This window comes from Hibiscus syriacus, unplaced genomic scaffold, assembly GCF_006381635.1.
Source record: "Hibiscus syriacus cultivar Baekdansim isolate YM2019G1 unplaced genomic scaffold, ASM638163v2 tig00111837_pilon, whole genome shotgun sequence".
NCBI classification, from domain to species: Eukaryota; Viridiplantae; Streptophyta; class Magnoliopsida; order Malvales; family Malvaceae; genus Hibiscus; species Hibiscus syriacus.
In genome coordinates, this window is record NW_024063194.1 from 11,532,346 (window position 1) to 11,555,100 (window position 22,755).

A 22,755-nucleotide genomic window follows, 5' to 3' on the forward strand; every position below is an offset into this window, starting at 1 on the left:
AATACCCGTTTGTTACAACCGAAAATGAGAATCCAATCAGAACTCCTACTTTGTTTGTATTTGTTGTGCATATCGAATACTGATGGAGCGTTTTTGGAGAAGATTCTGGAGGGGGGCCATTGTGCAAGGTCGATGTGGGCAGGGGGCCACCTTGGTTGCTGCCTGATTGCTATCGTGGACAGGGTACTAACAAAGGATGATGTGGTTAGCGGCGCTGTTTGAGAACCTAGGGTTTGATTGTAGGCTAGGTTTTCATTAATGTTTAGGCTTCTTGTGTTGGTCCATGTTTAGGTTATGGCTTTCGTAATGTGGGTGACTGGGAGTTAGTGAATGGGTATGCTTGTAAATGGGTCTGTCACATGGGTTTGTAATATTGAGTCATATGAGAATGTGAATGGGTTTTGATTTAGCAAATGTAAATGGATTGTATAGATGAACTTTAAGTGTTTGGTGAACATACTTTTGAATTTTGGGTTTTAAATGGACATTTTTAATTAAGTATTTGGTTTCTATTAAGAAAGCCTCGAGTTAAATTTTAATTTGGGTCCAGAATTCCAAAATGGACATGAATGGTTAGCTCAATTTAGCAACGACACTCAAAATGCTATTCGAATGACATTTTAAATTAATCTTCGATCACTCTCAATTCGATTTGAATTATCAGACAAAATTAGGGTATTATGTATATATTATCTTACCGGTCTCACATGGATGGTGAGTATCACATGATTTCGTTTGGCCGTAGCCATCATGACTTGGCTTCTTCGTACATGCAAATCTGTACACCAAACAGAAACAATTTCTTTTTAAAAAATAAAATAAACAAGACAAGGACATTTTCATAACTGCATTCCACAGTACAATATTTTATTGAAATAAGACTAACCACTTCGCAGTCTTCCAAAGGTGCAAACACTCCAATTAAACACCTTTGCACAATCCCTTTAACCTCAACATTCAACCGCACACGACTCCCAGCCAAGAACCCATGTTGCAATCAGGTTAAAATTTCATACAATATCAAACCCTCCACGCTTTGGTTGATAATTTTTTTTAAAAATAAAAAAATTGATAACTATATAAATAGTCACTGATAACAAAAGTTTTAAAGTTTAGTGAACAAAACAAGATAGAAGAAAGTTTAATGATGATTTCTGTAATTTACCCAAAAATATATTATATGTAGTTCAATTGTTATTTATATAAGAGCCAATGGTATTTTTGGATTTCAATATTTTTTTAAAAAAAATTAATTTTTAATATTTTTTCATTTGAAATAAAACAATGACATTAATAATTATAAAAGACAGCTTACGTTAATTTAATACATTTTTTATTTTATTTTTTGACAAATTGTTTAATTTTTTAAAAAATATTTTTAAAAAAAATAAGATTAAAATGTGTTTTAAATTGTTAAAAATATCATTAAAGTTTAATATAATTTATTAGGATTATAAAATTTTATTTTTTGAATTAAATTGAAAAATCTAATTTTATAGGTTAAATCGAGAAAGATAGTCAAATTTTGAAATTAAAAAAAAAGAGGAAATAAATTTAGAAAATTAACAAGTTAAGGGTTAAATTATGCTTGATCACTAAAGACTTAGCAACCAAGTAATTGTGTTAGTCATAATCACGAAGACGTAGTTACAGTTCATAAACTGTCTATCAATCTCTCTCTCTTTGAGGGTTTTGATTCTTACAGAGAAACCATCTTCCTCACTTGCACTCTTTGATTTCTTCAATTCGCATCAGGTTTGTTTTTTGAAGGTCTGTCCATGTTTCTTTGCTAAGAAAATAAGCTAATCAATTATGGAAACCAAAAAAAAAAAAGACTTTTCGACGATAGGATTTCCATTTAGTATTGAGAGAAAGTAAGGAATCGAATAGTTTAACACGCCACGCTTGACTTTGTGTTTCTGTTGACATTTCTATTTCCGATGTCCGGTAAAGTGTGTTGACTTGAGTTTCATGTTCTCTTTAAAGACTTCCCCCCCCCCACCCCTGTTTTTGGGTTTATTTTTTTTTGGCTGTTTCTGTTTGTTTGCTAGGAAAGTAAAATAATTTAGAAAATGGGGGTAAAGGGAAGAAATTTTCTCAACTGAATTTCCATCTAGCTTCTTGAAATATAGAAGAAAGCGTAAGTTTCGTGCCAAGCTTCGTTTACGTGTTTAATTTTCTTGTGTGGACCAAACAGTTGATTTTGACTTTACTGTTGTTTCTTTTTTTCTCGTTTCTACTTATAAACACTTTATCTAGCATTTGCCTCCACTCCTATCAATCGTTCCTTGAATATTAGTTTCGAGAAATGGTGATTTTTTCTTAGGATTCAGTAGTTTGGTTTCCATCTTATTACAAACACAGCAGTTGATTGTAAAGTCCTTGTTAGTTTTTTTCTTTCTTTCTTGATGTCTATAATCATATGTACAATTGTCACCATGATTTGCTGATTTACCAAACACATGCCTGCAGGTTTATGGCTCATTCCAAGAACAATATTCAAGAAACAATGGAAGATGGCTTTTGCTTAGTTGAAGATCCAGATGATTTGGAGGGGGATAGTGATGATGACGGTTTTTTTGTGGTATGCAATGCTTTTAGAATTTTCTCTTCTTTTTCACTCTAATTCTATTTGTGAGAACATGTCAATGCCTAATTGCTGATAGGGATATTGTGCTATTCTGTTCATTAGGCTCTGTTTAATCATTGATGATTCAAATAATGATGTGACCCTTTCTTGTTTTATATCCAACGAAAATAACTTCTTAGTCTCTGCATCTGATAGTTTAACTTTGGTTTCTCTATTATAATTTCTTCTGTGTTTGTCTAACAAACACTAAAGGAGAGGGAACTTGTTGACTGCTCTTTCTTTAATCACTTATTTGAACTTTCTGATTATCAATACGATGAAATATGTTCTTGTCTTTTAGCTCCCAATTCTCTCATGCAAATCTAAAGCTAAAAGTACTGAGGATTACGCCGAAGCCCCCAAATATGTACACAGGAAGGAAGTACCGTTAGAAGATGTTTTGAAGGATCATGCTCTTCATTTACTCCCTGCAAAAGCACTCTTCAGATTCAAAACTGTTTCCAGACGATGGGATCAGTGGATAAGCAGCCCATTGTTTGCCCACCGGCAAACTACTTACTTCAATAACATTTCCGGTCTCTTTTGTCAGGTTGCCAATTTCAATCCTTCCTTCATTTCATTCGATCAAGACGCTTGTGGCATGCCTGATCCCTCTTTGAAGTTCTTACCTGAACCTGTCTATGTCAGAACCTCTTGCAAGGGTCTGCTTTGCTGCCAGAGTGTTGGGGAAAATGTTTACTACATTTGTAACCCTGTGACCAAGGAATGGAAAAGGCTTCCTAAGCCGAACTTGTATCATGGAGACGAGGCAGCTGTTGTACTTGTTTTTGAACCCCATCTACTCAATTTTAACGAATCTTACGAGCTTGTCTGTGCTGTCACTTTTCCCCACCATCCGGTTGTCTATTTTGAGATTTACTCATCAAGATCAAGCTCCTGGAGAGTCTCTGATACCGTATGTTGCGAGTTCGATAGTTTGGAATTTCATAATGGTGGGTACTACATGGAGGGAGTTGTCTATTGGGAAGCCTCATCCAATATCATTCTAGCCTTTGATTTGAGGAATGAGCAATATGGTATTCTGCCACTTCCTGCCAATGGTGGACAATACGGAAATGGTACTTTATCCGTGTATCATGGCGAGTTGTGTTATATTCTGCCTCATTATCAGGATAATGTGTGCACCATATACATTCATGGGAATATGGATATGAGCCTGAAGTCTGTAATCAATCTTACTTATGATGCGGGGAGCAAATTCGATGTTTGCAGGGCATTGGTGTTCATTAATAATGACATTCTGATACTTGCACTTGGGACTGACATGATTTCTTATCATGTTAGAGAAGACAAGGTGGAACTGATAAGCACATTAGGAGGCGGCGCGTGGTCTACATATGTCCCGTATGTGAACAACCTTGTCTCTGTGAGGCATCCATTGATTAAAGACAAGGGCTTAATTATCTAGACAGACTCTCTCAAGATGTCTTGTAAAACTGGCCGTCCTTCACCTTTGCCAATATCATACCTTGACTTTCTATAAACCCAGATATTTGGTTTTACGATAATTTTATTAGTTTGGTCTTGAAACTGAAACTTGTTATAAAAAGCTTTTGTTAGTACAGTAGGAAACCCCCCTTCATGAATCTTTGTTGACATTGATTGAATATATGGTATAGTTTTCCATGTAAAAATCACCCCTCATGGTGTGAATTCCTCTCTCATGATGCAGAAATGGCTTGAACCATACAAGACTATGAGTGAGTAGTTGCTAGTTTTGATATTTCATCTTCCAAGTTGGTTCAACCCAACATTATATTATCCAAAATGTCTACGGTCTATGAAGAAATCAAATCATAAAAGTAAGTTTGATATATAATCTTCAAAGGTGGATTAAAATTTGAGACTTGGTTCAGTCAGTTGATACAATCTTGGAATCCTTCTATTATGTGGTCAATGATTCTATAAATGTGGGAGGCATTTTTGGTTACAAATGTTGAAATAAGCGCAGGTTTAGGAGTTTTTGCAGCTGAAGTTGATAATCTATACTGTTTGAGCCTGTTTTAGAACCAAAAGGAAAACGAAAAAAAAAGGGCTGGCAATGCCAAGAAATAGTAAAAAAAAAGAAAAAGAAATAACCAACAAAAACGAATCAAGGGTGTCAGCGAGAAAACAAGAGGATGAGAGAGAATAGATAAATAAATAAATAAAAGAGAAAAAGAGAGCCAAAATTCCTGCGTTGTAGAAAGCCACGGAGGGGAGGCAAGACAGGGTCCCCTTTCCAGAGTAGTGGCAAATTTACCCACATTTTCTCTCCCTTTCCTTTGAGAACCCTTCTTTTCTTCTTCTTTCAGGTACCTCTTTTCTCTTCTCTTTTGATTTCTGTTTTTCTTTTCATGTGTTGACATTCATAAAAAGATATTCTAACGTAGTAGGATCAAATGAACGGATTTCATCATAGAATATCAACGCTTTAACATGTAGTTCGTGTTACAAATTAGATGAAAGTTGTTAAGGAGAATGTATGACCATAATATCAGATCTTCAGTAGTTTGTGTTCCAAAATCCTGTGTTTGACCAACATAATCCTGCCATTATAACCTTGGAAATTTGGTCAGGGTTCTTCAGTTGTTTGAGCCAGGCAAAATCAGGGTGTGGGTGGAGTTTCTTGGCTGGAAAAGCTTGTAAGCTAATGCAAAAATGGCGCCATCCCCCAAGGAATCTCCTGAAGAATCCCCACCTGCTCCATCAGGATCAAATTCATCACAAGATAGCTCTTCACCATCCAAAAACTCACAATCACAATCACCATCACAATCACAATCACAATCATCGTCTCTGCCTCCCCTGCCGGAAAAAACATCTGGTCGTAAAACAGATAGTCAAGATAGTCAATCCTATCCTCCTCCTTCTCCTCCTCCTCCTCCTGCAAAGAAGAAAAGTGGAAATACTCACTCCTCTCCACGTTCTTCTAATTCTCACAAAACTAATGGCAACAAGCAAGTTGGTTCTTCTGGCAAAACACCATCCTCAAATTCATCTGAAAACGACATGGACACAGAAATCATTATAATAGCAGCTGTGTTTGTAGGATTGGTGCTCCTTTCTATGATCATCTGTATAATATGTTGCTGCTGGAAGAGGAGGAAGAAATCCAAAGAGATGTACTATGATGAATCTAAAGGTATGGAACTATGGAAACGAAAGCTACTTGCCACCTTTATAAATCTAATGAAGAGTATAAAATCAATATGCATGATATATTCTGTTGAATCTTGTATGCATCTTCTTTTGACGTAAAATTTGTGATTTGGGATCTGATGATAATTCCTTTGTATTGTGTCCTTTATAGCCGGCGGTAAAAATTATAACAACCATCAGAATTCTCCGTGGGTTCATAGTGGGAAAGTGCCAGAGCATGCTGTACATGTACCCTCACCGTCAGGAGGTGGTGGTGGCATGGGCGGTAGCTGGGGTGTACCACCACCGTTTTATAGCAGCGAAGCAAGCTCCCAGTTCTCCGGCCCACACCATCCTCCTCCTTTGCCACCTCTGTCACCAACTATGGCTCTTGGATTCAATAAGAGCACTTTCACTTATGAGGAGCTGCTTGCTGCTACAAATGGATTTTCTCAGGCCAATCTGATTGGTCAAGGTGGGTTCGGATTCGTGTATAAAGGCGTCTTACCGAACGGAAAGGAGGTTGTGATTAAAACTTTAAAAACCGGTAGCGGACAAGGAGAGAGAGAATTCCAAGATGAAGTTGAAATAATTAGCCGTGTTCACCATCTCTATCTTGTGTCACTAGTTGGATATTGCATTGCCGGTGGGCAGCGGATGTTGGTGTATGATTTTGTTCCAAATAAAACCTTGGAGTATCATCTCCATGGTAAACTATTCCTTATCCTTTTTCCTGTTGGTATTTGCACAAGGAAACATTAAAGCTTGAAGCCCTGCACCATTGGCCATCACTGTCATATATTAGCATTACCAGACCACCAAGGAAAGGATGAAAATTCGAATTGTTCCAACAAAGGCGAGAATATGTTGTCCATCACTGTCAGAAATGCTTTTTATCTTTAAATTCTTGAGGCCTAAAATCATTACGAACTTATTGCAGGAAAGGATCATCCTGTCATGGGTTTTTCCACTAGACACATGAAGATTGTAAGGTCTAAGGAGTTCCTTGTCTCCATTTCTTATCTCTCTGCCACTCCATTATTCACCAAGGTTTTCATTTCCTTATTGAATTATGAATGCAGGCCATCCTCGCATTATTCATCGCGATATCAAAGCGGCTAATATTCTGCTTGATAACAACTTTGACGCCATGGTATCTTCTTTTACAGTTAATCCAGTGTCTGCTATACACCATTGAAATTCAATTATCCAATGATAATGCTTTTATCAATTGTAGTAACCTATAGCCTATTTGATAGGTTGCTGATTTTGGATTGGGTAAGTTGTCATTTGATAACTACACTCATGTCTCGACACGGGTGACAGGAACATTCGTGTAGGGATGGAATCTATAAACTGAAATGAAGAGCTATGTTATGCATTAGTGTGTTTGAGGAGAAGAAAGATTGATTCATGCTTCGTGTCATAAAAGGAAATTGGAAAGTGGAACCCTGTTGCTAAAGGCCTCGATTTCTTTTGATCGAATATAGGTACTTGGCTCCAGAGTATGCCTCGAGCGGCAAGTTAACAGATAGATCCGATGTTTTCTCATTTGGGGTCACGCTTTTAGAACTCATAACTGGAAAACAACCAATTGATGTTACAATGGACGACAGCTTAGTAGATTGGGTCCGTAAATGTTTCTCTACAGATTCTCTGATGCATTAATCACAAAAAATTATCAGATCTTATCACAATGACTTACCAAAGTGGAGTATATTGATTTCCATACTAATTGGTTAGTTTATGAACAGGCTCGACCACTTTTGGCTCGTGCACTAGAAGATGGCAACTTTGATGAGCTGGTTGATCCGCGGTTGAGGAAGAACTACAACCATAAAGAAATGCAACGCATGATAGCCAGCGCTGCTGCAAGCATCCGACATTCGGCGAGAAAGCGCCCGAAAATGAGCCAGGTTTGCAATGATCAATGACTTGGCTTGTTAGAATGGTTTGAATGATAAAAATTGATTATGGAAAGCAGATAGCGCGTATACTGGAAGGAGACTCATCCCTGGATAGCCTGAATGAGGGAACAAAGCCAGGGCAAAGCACAATTTTTGGAGTCAGTGGAGAGTACAACAGCAGTTTATACAATGCTGACATGCAGAGGTTCAGACAATTGGCAGTTGGCAGCCAAGAATTCGAGAGCAGCGAGTACGGAACTTCCAGCGGGGACAACTCAAGAGAGATGGGACCCGGAGGGATGAGATAGGACACCAGCACGTAACCAAAAAAAATGGATGTCCCTTGTTTCCATATGTAATGGGGTAAGGGGAGGTAAGATAGTAGGCTGTCCCCAACACTAGGTTGAGAGCAGCTTTCGTAGGAGACCTCCGAATTATGAAATATCCTCCATGGAACTCGATCTCTACCTCGAAGTTAAGAACTTTGTGCTCTACTAAATGAGCTGGATGATCATTTCCAGCACTTAACCAAAAGCTTTATTTAAATACTAAAATAAAAACAAGACGGAGCAAAACAGTGTTTTGTCTGCATAACAATAATGGACAGGTCAAATGCATTATCCATTCCAGGTCACTTTATACTTTCAAATTGGATTCTTTTGTATTCAAGAGTTTTGTCTTCAATTATCGAAATCTATAGTACAGTAGCAGATTTTGCTTCTGTTAATTGTGTGTTCCTTGTGTTTTACATGATAACAACAATAAAAACTATGATAAGATATATGGTATATAAGAAATATTATTATTATAAATATTAATAAGATTGGTTCGTAATCTTACGGAATTTTATATGAAGGAAAAGTTGAAAACTTCGGCCTTTTCAATTCAATGTCTTTCGGGGTAAAATTGGACTATTAGGCCAGGCCAGTTAATTATTTAGCCCAACACGACATAGATAATTTAGGGAACTACAATATTTTTTACAGTGCACGAGTTTTATTGAAAAATATATTTTAATGTACTCAGACATTGGGTCTAGTATTATATTATATATTTTTGAAACTCATCACGTTGATATGATATGTTCAATTAAAATACTATTTTTTTAATTTATAGGCTTTTTTAAAAAATAAATTTAAAATAAATATAAACCATGAAACTCGTCATGCTGAGATGACAAATTCCATTTGGTTTTAAAAAATAGTCGTTTATAGTTGTTGGGCAACGACCATATTTTAAATTGATGGAACTCATCACGTGGGCGTGACGAGTTCCAACGATCATATTGATAATTTTTTTTTGTATAAATAGGAGTAAATTGATTTGATGAAGTTTATACGAAAAGTGGGAAAAAATATTTTGAGAATCAAATCATGTATTTGTGGGAAAACTTTTATGAAGATTTCTTGAACGATCTTTTTGGGTCTGACAACTCAGACTCCGATGGTTCGAATTCAAGCTCGTCTTCAGAAGTGAAGTGGGTAAAAGAGACAATAAATTCGATACTTGATGAACATAATAAGAGAATAAGGAGATGAAAATAGAGAAGAAGAAGAAGTATGAAAACTTACCAATCTGATGTAGCAAACAACTTATAGAAAGGAATGAAAAAAATAATAGCATGGAAATTGAAGAGAAGAATGTGTAAAGTTGATTTTTATGTAATAAAGTAACATTTTTTTAGTTAATTATGAATAGTTTACAATTATATATGAAAAGTTAAAAATAAATATGTTTAAGGATGTTAAAAAATTATCCAAAAAAAGAAGTTAAAGATAAAAAAATAGAGAATTACAAAAAGGGGGTAAGAAAAGGCACCCCAAACAACATGGGAATAGAATTACGAAGTTTTATCAGTCAGGTCGATATTTAAGAAGATGTGGACAATGCTTTTTGTTGTGGCATTCAACTCTGAAGTGACCACAAAATTTTGGTAGACCTTGCTCTCGTTGAGGACCATTCGTATCAGTTTGAATTTGACTAGATTCGGGTCAATCCTTCAACTTTCTACGTAATTATGGATTTGACAACCATTCTTCAGAAATAGTTGGTGACCAATAAGCATCATTTGAGAGATACTTAAACTCACAATTGTATATGTTGTGCATAGTATCCAGGATCTAACTATCATCAGCATAAGAGTATGGGTCAACATTAACAAAAATACATACAATGACAGTGTGAGCGCATGGGTATCTAAAAGCTTGAAATTGACCACAATCATACCATCTTCTATTGAGATTATCAATGTATGTGGTAGAATTATCACCCTCATGTGGTCGAACAAGTGCTTGGACAACGTAACCAGAATCAAGTCTAGTGAAATTATGAACAAACATAGATGTTACACGTGTTTGATTTTTGTTCATTGTCTTCTTCAAATCTGGAGCACAAATTCTCCCATTGTTGATCATGGCATTTATTTGTGCACCTTTGTATTCCCAAACTTTACCTAAGTAAGTCTCTATAACATTATCGCTACCGGAATATATTGAGTCCTTCTAAGCACTGAGTTGATACATTCGGCAAGATTGATTGTCCTATAGTCGTATCGTCAACCCTGATCATCATATACCTATGACCATCTTTCATGAGGTATTTCAACTGCAAATTTATAAATAACTTCTCTATATTTTCTCAAATTTTATAACCTTGCACGGAAGTTTGGTTGTAGTAAAGCATATCTTGAAAAAAAAATTGGATTTAAGAATAATAAATGAAGAACATAAATGAAGCATATATCATGAACGAAAAAAAAACATAGAAATTACCCATGTTGATAATCTCTTTTTGATCCTTTTGTTCTTAAATCTTGTCATATCATTATAGGAAATATGACGTATACAACATGTTGAATATGCGTGGGGAGGCAACTACCTACTTCACGATCTAGAAATCGTCACTTGCAATCTAACTGAACGATCTGATATCATGCAAACCCTATCTTGAGTGACAAAATAAGGAACACAAGTTGGAGAGAAAGAAATTTCAAGTTTCCTCTAACTCATTTTTAACAATGGTTAAGGTAATGGGAAAAATATTTTTATCACCATCTTGTGCAACAGCTATCATCAGGACGTGTTTTTATACCCCACACAGAAAAGTCTCATCAACTTGAACCATTTGTTTACAAAAGTGAGACTCTTCAATAGACTACTTGAAAGCCCAGAACATGCCACCAAAAATTCTCTTCCATGGGATAACTTCTCAATAAATCATAGTCGCAGGATGAGTATAATATCGTACAATGGTAGCTCATATGACTTATCCCAATCATCGTACAACAATGTCATTGCTTTCTTTTTCACCGTCCACGACTTATAGTAAGATGAAATATAACCAAATGTATTCAGAATGGATACCACTATTACTGAAACTAGGATCCTTGGATTTTTTTCGACCAGAAGCTTGACATATGAGCATATGACATCAAAATCCAAATGTTTGTGGTATTGTGTCAATGAGCTCAATGTACATGTGTGATGGCCGTTGAACATTGTCACTTCTCACAACATATTTTGTTGTAAGTATGAAACTCGTATCCTCCACTTACAGTCGAAATTATGGTTTATACACCTAATGAAATATGTTTTTTGATCAGATTCCACCACATAGAATTCGATATGGACATTGATACAATACTCCTTGACTACTAGTTGTGCATCTTGTTTAGTTTCAAATTGGGACCCAACTGCCAACTCTCGACTTGTCATCGAAGTTACCCCAGTGGGCAGAACATATATTCGATATATTAGAAATCTCAGGATTCCTCATGGCATTATAATTAATGTCGTGCATTGCAATTGGATAATGATGGTGAAGCATTTGGGGTTGTGGCGGTATTGGTGAATGGGCTCAACCCCTTGGAGCATTCTGAAATTCCTGACCCCGTGAAATTGTTGCCTCCTATACATCACCTTAAAAATCAAAACCTTTTTCCCTTTGAAGTAGCCTGGACGATATCAGAATCATCAAGTATTGGTGTGTCATCATCTTCCATAACTGGAATGATAGTTTCATTATCCTTGCTAAACTCAGTAAGGCTTTCACCGAATTACCGAACAAGGTTATCATATACACCACTTTCATACGATATAGATGATCGTGGTTCTTCAGCGATGGGTGTATCTATGTGAGTGGATTCTCTGAGATTATGTGTCGATAACTTAAATATGAAACATAAGTTCCAAGTTTTCTTTCAATTTTCTCCTTCATTTGGTGATGAGATATATCTACAGAGAACATCATGTCTATGGGTCTCTGAGAAGTAAACACAACACCATCATCAATTTGTATAATTTAGCCATTGGAGTGAACAACTCTGAAAATTTTGTTAGTAATTGTTTGAGAAAATGTTTTGCTACTTCAATGAAGTTGTCAAAAGTAGCATTTTTGTGAAGATTCAGAACATAAGTCAATTTAAAAGAAAAACATCCTTTCTTAGTAACCATTTAATGAACAATGAAAATAACTTTCAGTGCCCAATCACATCATTTCTGAACCGTTTCAGTGATATCACTTCTTCAATGATATATTAGACCATTGAATGATGTTTTTGACAATTTTTGATGAAAATGGTCATTTCTCAATGACCATTTAATGAACAATGACAATAACTCTCCAGTGCCTAATCACATCATTTCTAAACTTTTCAGTGATATATCACTTCAAATCAATGATATATTAGACCATTGAATGATATTTCTGACCATTTTTTGTAACACCCTAAACTCAAATGGACCAAAAGTGTCACATTGGGCCATCGAGGCAACCTCTGAATTTCAAACCTATTTATTTTCATCTCAAACATATTGAATGGTATCATAAAAGACATAAATAACAATTATTAAACATTTTACAAACCGGAGCTCCGTGATACAAAATTTAAAATCAAAACACTACATCTTAGAGTTGATAAACCAAATACATGACTAAGGTCGTATGAATACATATGCCCACTAAAGTTATAGTATAATTCTCTGATGAAAATGTTGGAAGTCCTGCTGTGACGGTGCTCCACGATCGGCTCTGGCTACAAAATGTTAGCATCCGCAACATTTATATATAAATGCCACAAAATGTTAACATTCACGACGTTTATAGGTATGCGCCGCAATATGCATGAACCTATAGTGGCGTTTTTGTTAAAAACACCGTAATAGACTTATATAAAGTGGTGTTTTCGGAGAAACGCCACTATAGATTAGTACTTTCATGCCGTTTAGTGGCGTTTTAAGTTGAACGCCGCAATTGTGTGGTACTTTAGTGGCGTTTGTTTTTACAAATGTCGCAATTGTTCACTCATTTATCCCCCAATCCTCTCGTCCCTTCTGTTACTTGGTTTTAAATCCCTAGTTTTTTCTCCTCTCTCTATGAATCCCAGGGTGTTGCCTAATCATTGGTCTTTGTCATTCATCTCTCTCTTCGGTGTAACTCACAGGTACCATATCTTCGCCTCTTCTTTTCTCTCTATAATTCTTCATAATTTCTTGGCTCCTCCTTTGAATTATCGAGTTTTCTTCTTTTGGTTTCAAGCAACAATGGGTGGTGAAGAATTAGTGAGGAACAAAAACCTCTACTTATCTTGTGATCCTTACATGAGAAATCGCTTGAAGAATCTCCAAGGCCCGTATGTGGCGTCTTTCCAGATTGGCTCTTTGAGTTGGATAATTGCATCTTTAAAAGAAAAAGTTAATCTCCCCTTTTTTCAGCTCTTTAAAGAATTTTTTATTTGTTTTTGTTTGTTTAACTTTTCTTGTAGCTATTGGGTCGATTTGAAGTTTTTTTATTACAAGTCTAAGTGTCGTAGATCAGATGTTCATGAAAATGTTCGTATATTAAATTTCTTGGTTCTTTCTGATTATGTTCGTTGATTGTTAAATAAATTTTAATCTGAAACCATGGATGATGGATTAGAGGTGCAACAATAATGAATTAGTGAATTGTCTTAGATGTCCAAGATTCAGTGACCGAACCCTTAACAGCAGTCCTTACGACTGAGCTCTCCAGATTCAAATGGAATGAGGGTTAGGCACGGTATGGCCAAAGTTGTGGATTCTACTCATTCGGGATACATCAAGGGCGAACTCATTTGAGGTATTACGGTGTGGCCAAAGTTGTAGATTCAAATGGAATGAGTATACTCTCATAACAGCGATTGATACTGTGTTCAAAAGTCAACACAGATGTTCCCCTTATACTATACAGGGCTTCTTGGTAAGTTGATTTGTAATTTTTGAAGATGGCATCAAAGCTATTCGAAAAGGAATGGCATTTATTAGATAGATATGTAGTGGTTTGTTACTTGTACTTGAGTGTGAGTGTCGGATACGGGCTATGTGTCTGACTCAATTATATTCATTTTTGTAATTTCCCCATGTGTTTGGAGGAACAGATCGTCACATCCATGTCCGACAATGTGTCCAACTCAGTTATATTTGAGTGCCAATTGGTACATTCTCTCTTTTTATTTTAAAATTATAAATTACCATTACACATTTAAACTCGTCTACTTTATGAAAAATATCTTTTAAACTTGTATTGTAAGTTAATAAGCATCTCTGTATTTTAAGTCAATGTCGATGATTGGAAGTTTATAACGATGATATGATTAAAGAAAACTGTAAGTCATTAACTTTGAAACTCAGGAAGGAAAGTGGAAATTAGAAGCCAAAACATCTAAGTTTTTGTATTTAAACTTGCAGCCTTTAATTTCCATTTAAATAAGTACTTATTTTTAATTAATATACAAATTTATTAGTTTTTTTTAAATAAAGAATTATCTACTTACAAAAAAAAAAAAATAGTTGGAGATTCAGTTTACAACTATCCTTGAACATAGAATTGGGTATATCATTTGCTTTCTGTTTAATCTTTTTTGAGAAAATCAATGGAGTACAAATCTGTCAGATTGGTGTTTAATCCTTGCTTGCTGTTGGATACTTCAGATCTGTTGATTAAATTAGTTGACAATATTAAATTTGTGTTGTCAAAATTTGTAGTATTGTTTATTGGATTGCATACTGAAGTGCTTGGAAACGCCATATGTATAATATTTCATTTAAATGTTTTTAACTTTAGGAGTGTGGACAACTGTTGATATTGAATACATGATCTAGTTTTTTCCCTTTTCCATTAGCTCTTAAGTGTGAAGTTTACTTCCTTGAAGATCTTAAATGGTAGATGTTTAATTATCATCAATTCTAGCAGGTGTGCAACTCAAGCTGGAGATGATTAATCAGCTAATTGTTACTTATCATGAAATGTATCTTAAGTGGTTCTACTTCTCTAGTGATATTTTATGTGCATTTCTGATCATGTAATGTATCTTAAATAGTGGATATTTAATTATCATCAATTTTTTTTCCTTTCTAAATCATATGAATATGAATGATTAGAAATCTTTGAAGAACACTGTGAAGCAACTAAGGTATCAGTCACCTGAAAGAAGAGTCCAAGTAAGTACTTTGTTTTTTTTTTTAAGTTCGATTTTTGTTTTTAATATAGATTATGCAAAATGAAGCGTACATAATATAAATCAAGTGTAAAGTGGAACTTTTGTGGTAGTAATTGTAATTAGAAATGGTTAAATATCATACCTGCTTATTGAATTTAGTTATTGGAATACAAGTGTAATTTTTTTATATTAAATTTGAAAATTCATTAGGTACAACAGCATCAATTAACAAGCAAAATAAAAAAAGCAAAAAAAAAAAAATGTTGGTGGAGATTTGGATATAGGGAAGAAGTTGAGAAAGGTTGCAATTGGAAATCAAATGCATAAGTGGGAAGCATGAAAATACACATGCAACTAGTTTGCTTTTCTGTTTCTTATATATGTAACACATATATGTAAATTTTTGTATGTATTTTATGATATTAATGCTTTTTGCCCTTTTAATTTCAAATGAATTGTTTTTATTTAGTATATGGAATATATGTTTTGATTTGTAACCATGATTCTTACTGTGGGTGCAAACAATGTATTTAATGTTGTTTTCTGCTACTCATTACCTACTCCTAATTGTGCCTTTCGAGGTGTTTTGGGATGAAAACGTCACTAATGACATACACATTTGCAGCTTTGTGGAGCCAAACGTCACTAAAAACATAATAAATAGCGGCATTTGTGAAAAGAAAACATCACTATATATCATAACATATAGGACATTTGGAAAAAAACGCCACTAAAGATAAGGTAATTAGCAGCATTCATTTACAAATGCCGCTATATGTCACAAACATTTACGGTGTTTTATGTTTACAGATGTCGTTGTATGTTGCGACCTTTTATGGCGTTTTATGTTCACAAATGTCGTTAACTATTGCAGCATTGTTTATACCGACACTTATTGTGGCGTTTTTACGAGCGTCGTGAAGGTTTTTAGCGGCGCTAAAAACGTCGGTATATGACTAAAAACGTCGCTTAAAATCTATTTTGTTGTAGTGGCTTACAAAGCCCAGTAGTATAATCGTTAATCTATAGCAACATTATAAGTTTCATAAACACAAATATGCTAAAGACATGGTAATAAGTGGTAGGTACATGCATGATCTTAATCAAGTGCTACCTACTTAAGGTTCAACTGTCCTATCACTAGAGTATGGGTTTCATGTTTCCCTTAATCCTCTGCTAAGGGCCTCGCCATAAGAACACCATAACCTTAATGATTGTAACTATTACGCATTATCTAAATGAGACACTGACACTCATGTGCATTATCGAAATACTATATTGATTTAGTTGTGCATTATCTAAATGTCATGCTGACTAGTATCTAGTCTCACATAGCCATCAAACACTAGTTAACTGAGGGAATCCGGTGTCACATAACATTAGTGAAATTCCCACTAAACTATTAAATAATCTCCTAGTCCTCACATAGCCATCAGGTAGATCATGGAGAGGGAACCTGGTGTCACATAGCATATGTACAATTTCCATTTAACTGAAGCATTGCCTTGGTCTCACATAGCTGTCAAGCCAAGCTTTAAGGATATATGTTTTACTAGACTGATGCAACGATACATGCATATCTAAAGGTCTGCGCAATCGACCCTTCGGGGAAAGTCGACAAGTTGTGACGTTGGGGTTTTTGAAATGATTTTGAAATGAAATATTAGAAGTTGCCACCAATCATTTTTAAAGTACGATTGGAACACCTAAAATCGGATACTTTTAATAAAATTATTTATTTTTATCAAAAATACCAAATTTGGGTCAGCAAAAACTAGAAAATAGGTTCAGGAATCAGTTACGTGTGGGGAATGATTAACAGCCCTACAACACCCATAAATTGGTACCTAGTCGATTACCCTATATTTAAAATTAAAAATTTTGAGTTCGAGATTTTTATTTAAGTTAAAAATCATTATTGATGCACATTTGAAAAAGGATGTCGATTTAAGAAATCATGGTATAAGGCTTTGAAAATGATGTTGACTTACTTTGGAAATTACCAGCGGTCAACCCCTGAGCATAACACTGAGGATACACTATTAATTCCTTGATAAATGGAAATTCTCATTCTTTTAAAATCAAGATGTAATCATACAACAATTTAACCTAATTATACTAGGTGGGTTAATAAAGGCTTTTCTAACTTGAAGTGTCAAATTATGAAAATTAGAGAACCTAAAAGTATTAAACCTGAAGGTGGAGGTTCTAATGTTAACCCTAATTCAATTTAACCAATTTGAACAGAATAATCGAAATGGTCCTTTGGGCATGTTAATGCGAGGAAAAATTCATATTACCCCCTAAATTTGAGGACTAAAGTGTGAGAGAATCTAGGGATTGAACTTAAAATCTATTTAATTAATTAAAGAAACAAATTAATCTCAAAAGAAAAAACAAGTTAAAAATAATTAAAATTACATAAAAATTAATATGCTTTCAAATACCTAAATAAAGGAAATTACTAAAAAATAGAAAACTAATTAATAATTAAAAGAACAACAAAGTGAATTATTAAACTAAATCATTGTTAAAGTTAATTAATAAAAATATTAATTTAAGTATTAAATTAAAACAAATAGAATAAATTAGGGGCCAATTTGAAACTAAATATATCAATTTTAAAACAATGACTAAATTGAATATTAGTAAATTAAACATGCCAAAACTGAAATTAGTCAAGTGACCAAAATGCCTAAACTAAACGTGCCTAAACTAGAGGGACTAAAGCATGATTTTTCTATTTTATAAAACTAAAATACCCTAACACACAAAATCCGTAAAATTACGAAATTAGGACAATCAAAATTAAATAGAATTCGAAAAGAGCCCTACAGGTGACTAATGTTCAAATTTGCGCTAAACCTTAGGGGACCTAAAAGTAATTTTACCCTAAAGTTTCGGTGGCTAAAAGATAATTAACAAAAACAACTAACATCCCTAATTATAATTTAACCCTAAACTAAACCTAAGGCTAATTATAATTTTCAGCCGCCTCTCCCCATCTCTATTTACTCTCTTCTTCCCTTCACTCTCTCGGCCGGCGCCACCCTCCGATGACCCACACGGCGCCACACCCACAGTGAATTGGCGTTTCCCTTCTCTACTCCACCATCTCCACCTATGGTAGAACGAACCGAGACTAAACCTCAACTAACTAAATGCCTTGTTCCTCTTTAAAAATAATAAACCAAAACCTAGAGACCCCCCATTCTAAAAAAAGGACCCCAAAAGCCCTCTTTTCAATCCATTCGAGACTGAACCCAAACCAACTATGACTCTAACTCCGGCGACAAGGACTCGGCTCCAGTGACTCCTTCTGAGGACGCGACCTACTCAGGCAAAATATCCCTTTACTCTCTACTTTCGTTTCAAATAATGAAAACTATGGATGCTGAAAACAAAGGTTGAAAATACCTTTAGAAAATGCTCTCTGCTCGTTTTTTATTTTTTGGATCTGTGTTTTGATTATCGGTTCCTTGGTTATCTATAATGAAAAAATGTGCTTGCCAATGTTCTGTGTATAGCTTCCAAAGAAAAAAAAGGAGAGAGCCTTTACAAATAGGGATGTTGTAAAATAGGGATGTAAGAATGGGTAATCGTTCAGGTTTCAGTCGGATCTTGTCACGTCGGGTAAAATCAGATACATATCAAGTTAGGTAAATTTGATGTTTTGACTCGGATCAGGTCGGGTCCAGACCATTTTCAGGTTTATTTGACACCAAGTACAGTTCGGGTTTAGGTCGGGTTACTTTCAATTCGGATCGATGTCAGTTCAGGTCCGGAACAATTAAAAAGCAGGTTAATTCAGGTTCGGATGGACTTCAGGCGGATCTCGTTCAAATCGGGTCACATCATTGGCAGATAAAATTCAGGTCGGATTTCTATCAGATACAGATTGAGTTCAAATCCAGTTAATTTTTATTTTTGGATTAATTAATTTTCGTCTTTCGCAAACGTTGAATTATAATTTGTAATTGTATATGATTTAGAGTAAATTACTAAAAATATAAATAATCATGGTTTAATTTTATGAAAAATACAAATTTAAGAACTAAATTGAACAAATATGAAATTACAAATTAAAATTTAAATAAATTAAACAACATGCATTGATGAAGGATCAAATCAAAATAATTTTAAATTGTGAGGTTGAAATTAATATAAAAAAAAGTATTAAATTATACCCATTTAAAAAGTTATGGGTCAATTAAAAATATAAATAAGTAATAAGTATGGGTCAATTTCAGATGCAAATATAATTTTAAGAACTAAATTGAACAAATATGAAATTACAAATAAAAAATTAAATAAATTAAGCAAACACATTGATGAGGGATCAAATTGAAATAATTTTAAATTGTGAAGGTTAAATTAATACAAAAAAGTATTAAATTATACATTTAAAAAGTTATGGCTCAATTAAAAAATATAAATAAGTAATAAGTATGGGTCAATTTCATATGTAAATATAATTTTAAGGACTAAATTAAACAAATATGAAATTATAAATAAAAATTTAAATAAACTAAACAACATAAAGGATCAAATCAAAATGATTGTAAAATGTGAAAAAAATCTATAACATAAACTAAATTGCATTCATTTCAATAGTTAAGAAAAAAATTGAAACAACTATAATATATATATATATATAATATAAACTATATAGTTTATATATAAACTATATATATTGTATATATAAACTATATAATTTATATTTATATTATATATATATAAAACTATATATATATTATATATAAACTATATATACCATGTATAAACTATAATATAAGTTTATATATAAACTATTGAACTATATATAAACTACTTAGTTTATTAATATAAATTATAAAGTTTATATGAATTATATATGAACTATACAATTTATATTTATATTATGTATAATTATAATAATATATATATAAATTATATAGTTTATTAATATAACTATATAGTTTATATATATAGCATATATGGTTTAAGGTTTAGGATTTATGATTTAGGGTTAATTTATGGAATTATATATAAATTATATAGTTTATAAATAGTAGTATTTAAACTATATATAAACTAACTTATACTATATCTAAACTATATATACTACATAGTTTACATATGAACTATATGTATAAACTATAGGGTAAAGTATAGTAATGATCACTGAATTTTTCTAAAACTTTCATTTAGGTCCCTCAACTTTTAAAACTTGCAATATAGTCCTCCAATATTTAGTTCGTTTTCAATATGTTCCCCGACCGTTACAGCGCCGTTATTACGTTTGCAATATGGTCACTGAACTTTTCAGGCGCTTGCATTTAGGTCCCCCAACTTTTAAAACTTGCAAACATTCCTTAATTTTGTTATAAACCCCAAATTCGTTTTTGATCTCGAATTTCCTTTTTTTTCTTATCTCTTCTCATTTCCAGCGTAACTTTTCAGCCGGGGATGCATGGGAAATTCTAATTTAAATTTGAATTATGTGGAGGTGTTGACTTGAATAAGGATCCATTGAGAGAAGACCTGACCAAGGGACTATAGGGACCATCAACGATTCAAAATGTAATGTTAGATACAGGTCATCTCAAGTGAAGCATAGATGTTCGATGAAATGCTTGTGAGAAACAAATGGGGTTAGAAATACAGAGTTGACAAATACTACTGAGATGAACTAAATATCGTTGTTGAAAGTCACCCACAAAGCTGAAATTATTTTGTATAAATGACATATAATAATTTCTTTGTGTAATCCTTGTGGTTAAAGATTTTCCAACAGATGATCACATATAATGAAATCCCAAACAGCGTATTCACCTCTCAGTCTCTTTCGCTCACATGCACTCTCGTTTGGTTTCTGTTCTTTAATTTTCTGCCATGTAAAATTGTAAACCCAAGCAGTGCTCTGTCGTTCAGCTTTTTATTTACAAAGAAAAAATGGAGGAAGAATTGTTGGAACGCAACACCGATTGCGTTTATTTCTTAGCATATCCTCTCACTTGCAAGAAGGTATTTATTTTCTCTTTTGGGCTATCCGGAAGTAAGCTTTTCCTCTTTCGCACTTTCCCATTTTCAGCTCGCATTGTGTGTTTTTTGTTGAAATTTTTATGTTTCTGGAACTGCACGTCAATGATCTAGATATTCAATATTAGTTTTAAACCAAACCATCTAATTTTCTTTCTTTCTTCTTAATCAAAACTTTTAGTACTCCTTATAAAAGATATTCAGTCCATCAGAATAGAAGTGAAAGAGGGTCCTAGGCTAATTTTTTTTTTATCTTCTTGTTTGGTTTTTCTTTAAATGAGGGAATTGGTTGTGAGTATCGACATAGTAAAATCGCCAGGCTCAATCTGAGAGACTGATGGTTCTAGTTTACTGGGAATTGTATTGATCCGACCTGTGGTTTTCGGCGTCTTGTGAGCTCATATTCTTTTTAATAAGTTCATATTGATTATGGGTGTAACACCCTCAACCTGTACCCGACCCGGATACGAGTCCAATGTGTCACGTTGACTTTTCAAACATTTTTCTTTTTCAGAATAAACAAAAGTCATACACAATTCAAAAAGTGATTAATTTTCATTCATTTAAATCAATTGGTTTACAAAACATATAAGAGCTTATACAATTTACACCTTTAAACTACATGCCAACTGCATTCTATATAACAAAATACATATACTCAACTACATTTATGATATGATCTGTGGAAAGGAGAATCTGACCTGTCTTGCTCCTCTTTGCATCTCTTCTCGCTTTCCGTAACCTACATGTGAAACACTCACACACTAAGTTTATGACTTAGTGAGGCATAAAAATACATCTAATGCAATTTATATCCATCAACCATGCATGAATATTTTATGCTATCATATCATGTAGCTCATATACTTTCACATGTAACATATACATACATACCCACCTACATGTTATCATTTATGTTTATCATATTCATATAATATTATTCTTCATATCTCTTATCTCTTGTTCATATGATCTCTTATGTTCATGTCATATATCTTATAACAAATTCTTATATCCTTATATAAATCATTTCTTTTTATTCACATATAGATTAACGTATATTCATGTATATCATACAAGAGATACAATAACCCATAACACACATATCACGTCATATAGTTCATATCACAAAGCATATATATATATATATATATATATATATATATGGGTTATCACTTTATTAGCCCATGTACCCATGTGAAAACTAAAGATATACGAGTACTTTGAGGTTGTGCACCTATGCTGTCACCACAGCTCGTATAAAGATCCACTAAGTGGCATGTGAAATTTTCTTGAATGACCTATGTATGTCCCGAAGGACCTCTATATGTCCCGAATGACCTATGAACCCTCGACTCTTGGCATGCCAACTATACCCCTAGCTCTCATTTCACATAACATGGCATTCTCTTTCATATAATTTCTCATGTTCATATAAACATATGGTTCACTTTTCATATATCATATCATAGCTCATATCTTGTGATCATGTAATCACATTACTGTCTTCATATATCTCATTGTTATATGTCACATATCACATATACTTATAGGGTTCAATATCAGTGAACTTAGTTCACTTTTTCTTTGTTATCACACAA

General features: G+C 33.8%; 2 protein-coding genes across 4 annotated transcripts; both read left to right on the plus strand.

Annotated features, from left to right (window-relative positions):
• Nucleotides 1-2,125: 2,125 nt before the first annotated feature.
• On the plus strand, nucleotides 2,126-4,273 carry LOC120171769 (F-box protein At5g03970-like). Of its 3 annotated transcripts, none has more exons than XM_039179424.1 (3): nucleotides 2,126-2,140; nucleotides 2,473-2,584; nucleotides 2,931-4,273. In XM_039179424.1, exons 2-3 carry the CDS (start codon nucleotides 2,477-2,479, stop codon nucleotides 4,056-4,058), a joined length of 1,236 nt encoding a protein of 411 aa, XP_039035355.1. In that variant the 5' UTR covers nucleotides 2,126-2,140; nucleotides 2,473-2,476; the 3' UTR covers nucleotides 4,059-4,273. The 3 variants fall into 3 exon arrangements, with proteins under 3 accessions (XP_039035355.1, XP_039035353.1, XP_039035354.1); XM_039179422.1 differs by lacking the exon at nucleotides 2,126-2,140 and adding an exon at nucleotides 2,291-2,384; XM_039179423.1 differs by lacking the exon at nucleotides 2,126-2,140 and adding an exon at nucleotides 2,300-2,373.
• Nucleotides 4,274-5,290: 1,017 nt separating this feature from the next.
• Nucleotides 5,291-7,985, plus strand: LOC120171833 (proline-rich receptor-like protein kinase PERK4). Its single transcript, XM_039179469.1, has 7 exons — nucleotides 5,291-5,774; nucleotides 5,943-6,479; nucleotides 6,853-6,923; nucleotides 7,030-7,106; nucleotides 7,261-7,399; nucleotides 7,525-7,686; nucleotides 7,755-7,985. Exons 1-7 carry the CDS (start codon nucleotides 5,291-5,293, stop codon nucleotides 7,983-7,985), a joined length of 1,701 nt encoding a protein of 566 aa, XP_039035400.1.
• Nucleotides 7,986-22,755: the final 14,770 nt, after the last annotated feature.

What these genes read in the sequence shown, in the direction of transcription:
- LOC120171769 (XM_039179424.1), top strand. Translation starts at nt 2,477, where the DNA reads ATGGCTCATTCCAAGAACAATATTCAAGAAACAATGGAAGATGGCTTT. An exon ending in ATGATGACGGTTTTTTTGTG is followed by an intron (nt 2,585 to 2,930) that starts GTATGCAATGCT and finishes CTTGTCTTTTAG; the next exon opens with CTCCCAATTCTCTCATGCAA.
- LOC120171833 (XM_039179469.1), top strand. Translation starts at nt 5,291, where the DNA reads ATGGCGCCATCCCCCAAGGAATCTCCTGAAGAATCCCCACCTGCTCCA. An exon ending in ATAACAACTTTGACGCCATG is followed by an intron (nt 6,924 to 7,029) that starts GTATCTTCTTTT and finishes CCTATTTGATAG; the next exon opens with GTTGCTGATTTTGGATTGGG. An exon ending in CGGGTGACAGGAACATTCGT is followed by an intron (nt 7,107 to 7,260) that starts GTAGGGATGGAA and finishes GATCGAATATAG; the next exon opens with GTACTTGGCTCCAGAGTATG.